The sequence below is a fragment of the Otolemur garnettii genome, unplaced genomic scaffold (genome assembly GCF_000181295.1).
Source record: "Otolemur garnettii isolate 467f Iridium unplaced genomic scaffold, OtoGar3 scaffold00004, whole genome shotgun sequence".
Taxonomy (NCBI): Eukaryota; Metazoa; Chordata; class Mammalia; order Primates; family Galagidae; genus Otolemur; species Otolemur garnettii.
In genome coordinates this window covers 31779426-31785749 of record NW_003852399.1, presented here as the reverse complement: position 1 = coordinate 31785749, position 6324 = coordinate 31779426, and the positions used below count along the sequence as shown (strand labels likewise).

Genomic DNA, 6324 nt, shown 5'->3' with positions numbered 1-6324 from the left:
GGGCTGGATCTGAACCCGCCACCTTAGGTGTATGTGGCTGGCGCCTTGGGCCACAGGTGCCAAGCCCAGCTGTTTTGACAATCATTAGCCCAAAGTTTTTTTTCCCACTGACCCCACAGACAAAAATATAGTCAGAGTGTACACCAATAGTACCTGCTCCTGTTTGCCTGCCCCTCTGAGAACTGGTCCCAGACCTTGGGGAAATATCATGGGCTGATTCATAATTATGCAAATAGGGTTCTCCTGTCTAACTAGAGGTGGGGAATTAAGGGGGTAGGGACTGCTATTACATCCTCTCTCCAACCTGAGAAGAGGTTCCAATTTCTAAGAAATAATTCAAACTCCAAGAATTTGACAGTGAAAAAACTCCTCTCCAGTTTTCAGTATATCTTCTGTCAGCCAACCAAATTAATACAATTACAGCATGTTGTCTTGATTCAGCTTCAGTCTCGCTGACTATCAGGATATGATCTACATATCATCAGGATATTAGGATATCATCTACTACCAGAATATCATCTACACACTGTAAAATCATTCTGTTGCCTAAAACTATTCCCCTCAAATCTCTGGCCTTTTTCCAGAGATTGTTGGGGAATTCTTAAGCCATTGAGGAAGGACAGTCTAGCAGTACTGGCATATGGCTTTCAGTCTTCCCACTCATAATTGTTCTTGGGATTCGGGAGCAAGAGGAATGCCAAAGAAAGCGCTGTTTAAATATATTGCTTAAAACCAGGCAGAATTTCTCTAGATAAAGTGGTTAGATGAATATCCCCCATTATTTGGTTCATTATTATTATTATGGGTACATAATAGTTGTATATCTTTATGGAGTACATATGATGTTCTGATACATGCTCACAATGTAAATTAGCCCAATCAGGGCAACTAGGGTATTCATCACCTCTAGCATTTAACATTTGTTTGTATTAGGAACATTCCAATTCCACCCTTTCAGTTAAAGAGTTCCCTAACTTGTTGTTGATTATGGTCACTTTATTGTACTATCAAATATTGTTCATTCTATTTTTGCACCCATTAACCGTCCACATTCTATCTCCTGCTCCCCATTACCCTTCCCAGCCTCTAGTAACCATCATTCTACTGTCTCCATGAGATCAATTGTTTTTAATATTTGGCTCCCACATAGGAGTGAGAAGATGTAAAATTTAGGTTTTGTTCTTTTTTTGTTGTTGAGACAGAGTCTCACTATGTCACCCTTGGTAGGATGCTGTGGCGTCACAGTTCACAACAACCTCAAACTCTTGGGCTTAATCAATTCTTTTGCCTGAGTCCTCCCTGCTTGGACTACAGGCACCCGCCACAATGCCCAGCCCTTTTTTGTTGCAGTTGTCATTGTTGTTTAGCAAGCCAGGGCCGGGTTCAAACCCACCAACCTTGGTGTATGTGGCTGGCACTATAACCACTGTGCTATGGGCACCGAGCCTGTTTTTTGTTCTTGTTGTTGTTTTGAGACAGAATCTCACTTTATCACCCTGGATAGAATGCCGTGATGTTATGGCCCACAGCGACCTCAAACTCTTGGGCTTAAGCAATTCTCTTGCTTCAGCCTCCCAAGTAGCTGGGACTACCAGAACACCCGGCCATTTTTTTGTGTAGTTGAATTTGAAAATAAAAATCACACACACATTTGTTTCATCTTAACTAGTCCTTTTTTATTTAAAAAAAAAAAGTAAAAAGAAAGAACTCTGGCTTTGTCACGGAGACTGGAGTGCAGTGATGTTCATTATAACCTTGAACTTCTGGCCTCAAGCAACCCACCTACTTTGGCCTCCCAAAGCACTGGGATTACAGGCCCAGCATGAGCCATCACACTTGGCCTACTATCAGCAACATTGTTTGTAAATAAAGCATAGCAATATTTCAGAGTATTTTCTGCTCCTTAGGAAATAAATCATTCTATCTCCTTGTGCTATAGTTTAACTTTGTTTTCAAAGGTATGTTGCATTTTTCATTAATTTCCAGTTATCACTCAAAACATTCCCTGAAATGTCTTATATAAGGGTCACTTATTTATTTATTTAGAGACAGAGCCTCACTCTGTCACGCTGGGTAGAGTACTGTGGCATCATAGCTCATAGCAATCTCAAACTCAAAAGTGATCCTCTTACCTCGGCCTCCCAAGTAGCTGGGACTACAGGTGCCCACCACAAAGACTGGCTAGCTTTTCTACTTTTTTAATAGAGACAGGGGTCTCACTCTTGCTCAGGCTCATCTTGAACTCCTGAGCTCAAGAAATCCACTCACGGCTCGGTGCCTGTGGCTCAAGTGGATGAGGTGCCAGTCACATACACCAAAGGTGGCGGGTTTGAATCCAGCCCAGCCTGCCAAAACAACGACGGCTGCAACCAAAAAAATAGCCGGGCCTTGTGGCGGGCGCCTGTGGTCCCAGCTACTTGGGAGGCTGAGGCAGGAGACTTGCTTGAGCCCGGGGGTTGGAGGTTGCTGTGAGCTGTGATGCTACGGCACTCTACCCAGGGGGACAGCTTGAGGCTCTGTCTCAAAAAAAAATCCACTCACCTCAGCCTTTCAAAGTGCTAGGATTACAGGTATGAGCCACCACACCCAGCCAAGGTTCACTTCTGAAATAACTAAAACATTTAACCTAAAAAGGAGTTTTTTACCTCTCCAACATGGAAAGGAAAGAAGTAAGAACCAACTTATTATTTACTTTTGTATTAGTTTTTAATGACAGAAGTCTTGCTATGGTGCCCAGGCTGCACTCAAAATTCCTGGGCTCCCTCCCACCTTGGCCTCCTGAGTAGCTGGGACTAGAGGTGTGTGCCACTGTGATAGGCTCCCACTTGATTTTAAATAGTTTCCACTATGCGTGAGTCAAGCTCCTCAGCTTTTTCCATTTGTAAAATTAGGACGATACCTCTTTAATGAATTGTTATAAAGACTAAGTGGTATGTGAGTTCAGGATTGGTTAATACGTTAAGATCCCTTCTCTTCTTTTTTTGCAGTTATTGGCCAGGGCTGGGTTTGAACCAACCATGTCTGGCATATGGGGCCAGCGCCCTACTCCTTTGAGCCACAGGCACCACTGATCCTTTCTCTTCTCATTTTTTTTTTTTTTTTAAAACAGAGTCTTACTTTGTCACCCTCAGTAGTGTGCCATGGCATCATAGCTCACAGCCACCTCAAACTCTTGGAATCAAGTGATTCTCTTATCTCAGCCTCCTGAGTACCTGGGGAATACAGGTGCCTGCCACAATGCCTGGCTGTTTTTAGAGACAAGGTCTCACTCTTGCTCAGGCTGGTCTCGAACCTGTGAACTCAGGACAATCCACCCGCCTTGGCCTCCCTGGGTGCTAGGATTACAGATGTGAGCCATCGCACCCAGCCTCTTCCTCATTTTTTTCTAAGACTTTCAGTTCCTCAAGGCCCGCCACAACACCTGGCTATTTTTTTGTTGCAGTTTGGCCAGGGCTGGGTTCGAACCTGCCACCCTCCATATATGGGGTTGGCGTCCTACCCACTGAGCCACAGGTGCCGCCCAAATCTGCTTGATCTTAATTTGCTTTCTCTGTAATAATTTATTAGCTTCACTTGCCCAAATAACTGGGTATTAACCTAAGATACTTAAAAAGCAGAAAACAGCTGATATTTCTCAAGATTATATTAAATTTGATGCTAAAAAATAAACCAATAAAATATGTATTGATATATAGCCATGTTCTTATTTAAGGAAACATAGTTACTTAAGAAACATTAACTATTTTTACACAAATTTCTATCAGACATTAGGGGTAAATTTTGAAATCTACTTAATGTATCATTAGGGAAGATAAGCCTCTTAGATTTCAGGATTAAAGGAAGTTTAGGTTATCTTGGTGTTATGCTGAGTATGTGTTTCCTAAAATTCATATGTCAGAAAAAAAAAAATTATATGTTGAAGCCCTAACCCTCAATGTAACGGTATTAGGAGGTGGCATGTTTGGGAGGTAATTTGGTTTACATTAGGTCACGAGGGGGTGGAAATCTCATGGTGGGATTAGTGCCTTTTTAAGAGGAAGACACACAAAATCACTCTTATTATTATTACTTTTTGAGACAGAGTCTCACTATGTTGCCCTCAGTAGGGTGCTGTGGTGTCACAGCTCACAGCAACCTCAAAGTTTTGGGCTTAAGGGATTCTCTTGCCTTAGTCTCCCAAGTAGCTGGGACTACTGGCACCTGCCACAACGCCTGGCTATTTTTTTTTTTTTTTAGAAATTTAACCTTTGAGAATGGAGTAATGTTATTTTATTTTATTTATTTATTTATTTTGCAGTTTTTGCTTGAGGCTGGGTTTGAACCTGCCACCTTGGGCATATGCGGCCAGCACCCTACTCCTTTGAGCCACAGGTACCACCCAACGCCCAGCTATTTTTTGTTGGCAGTTGTCATTATTGTTTAGCAGGCCAGGGGCAGGTTCAAACCCATCAGCCTGGGTGTATGTAGCTGGCGCCCTACCCACTGAGCTATAGGCCCCACCCACTCACTCTCTTTAAACACCAAGGAAAGACCAGGTAAGCACAAGGCAAAAAAGCAGTTGTCTCCCGCCAGGAACAGGGCCCTCCCCAGAACCCAACCATGCTGGCACCCTGATCTCAAACGTCCAAGTCTCTAGAACTGTAAGAAATAAATTTCTGCTGTTTAAACAGTTCCATTCCATGGTATTTTGTTGTATCAGCTTGAGCAGACTAAGGTACTTGGGTTTTTTGAGGCCACTAGGTATGATAAATTTTCCATTACCTTCCACTTAATCATCAGAATCTTCAGAGCTGAGCTTTTCTTAGGGAAAACAGTAATGAACCTTCTATTCACTTACAAATAGGCAGATCTCTACCACTACCTCTAACAAACTTTCATCAAAACAAAGGGTGATAAAAGTATGGAATGAGACTCATACACTCCTTTTTTTGTTAAGAGAGCTCTGTATTTTATGTCAGTTATATAGGTTCAGTGTGTTAAGACATATCTTGGGGGAGAATATGGCTACTTTCTCAAAGTTATAAGCTTTATTTCTATATATAAAGTCCAGCTTTTTTTTAAAGATATTTTTGATTCCCAAAATAACAGTATCAGTGTATGACTCATTGTAGGCTTTAAATAATTGCATAATAAATAGTGTCACTGAGTCCAAAGCTAAAACAAAGTTCGTATTTCTAACATAAAAAAGAGGAGTGTTTTGTTTCTTTTGGTACAGCCACAGCTCCTGAACTATGTGCCAGGGAACCTTAGTAAATCAACATGCATTTATGTCACAAGATATTTTAAATTTTTGAAGAAAACATAGCAACATCTATTGGACATCATATATACTACTAGTTCGAGGTAGTTTACATTGTCAACATTATATTATATTCTTTTTCATAACAATGGATCTTTGTAAAACTGGGGTTTCAGTAGTCTGATTAAAATATACTGGGCAAGGAGCAGAGTGGAACAGAAAATGGTACTGATTCCAAGGTTTAAGATGTTCTGCAGTGTCTGCAGTTACTAGTGGTAATGACATAATATTCTCATTAAATTGTTGGGCCTAACTGCTTAATGAAAAGTATTAGATATTTCTTTAGGCCTACGTACGGTATGAAAAAATACTGAAATACTAGAGAATGCCATGAGCTGAGAAAGTCTGGGAACATCTGTGTATTAGGCAAGAAAATATACAAGTCATTTAGTTTTTCTCTTTCTACCTAGAAATGTTCTAAATAAACAGTCATACAAAAGGGGAAAAATATATACAAACATCATAAAAAGTTTGGATTTTTATTGAAATCTCGTTAAGTATCAAACAAAATCTGCTTTCTTCAGATAAAAATATTCTCTCAGATGTCTCCAGATAGCTAAGTCTAAATTGGTCCTTCAACGTCTTATTTTATTTTTATTGTCCTCAGGAAATGTTTGTATACACTTAGGATGTTCCCCAAAGCATTTTTATCGTGTAAAGGAGCGTACGTGACGACCTCTCCCACTGCCTCCACTAACAAACTTTCCTCTTGAGCCTCCACTGCCACTATTTGCACTAGCCCAGGAAGGTCCGAGTCCGCCACGACCTCTAGAAGCACGGTCCCGAGGACTTGGACGGTAGCCTATAAAAGAAAAAATAGAGTTTTAGTTCCAACATCTTTTCCTTTCCCTGTATACACATTAATCTGTGACACTGAGCTCAAACCAAGAATTACTCTTTCAAAACTCATGTGCAAGTTCTCTGAATGTCCTAAAGATTACTGAACTGTACACTTTAAACAGATGGACTGTATGATATGTGAGAATTAAATCACCATTTGAACTGTTTTGTTGTTTTTTTTTTTT

General features: G+C 40.7%; 1 protein-coding gene across 1 annotated transcript in view; it reads right to left on the bottom strand.

The window, feature by feature from the left end:
• Window positions 1-5760: 5760 nt before the first annotated feature.
• VIRMA (vir like m6A methyltransferase associated) overlaps window positions 5761-6324 on the bottom strand; it is a 91258-nt gene continuing 90694 nt past the window's right edge. The window contains exon 21 of the mRNA XM_023518261.1: window positions 5761-6118. Coding sequence (XP_023374029.1) covers window positions 5947-6118 — 172 coding nt within the window. The 3' untranslated portion in view covers window positions 5761-5946. The remainder of the gene's footprint in view (window positions 6119-6324) is intronic.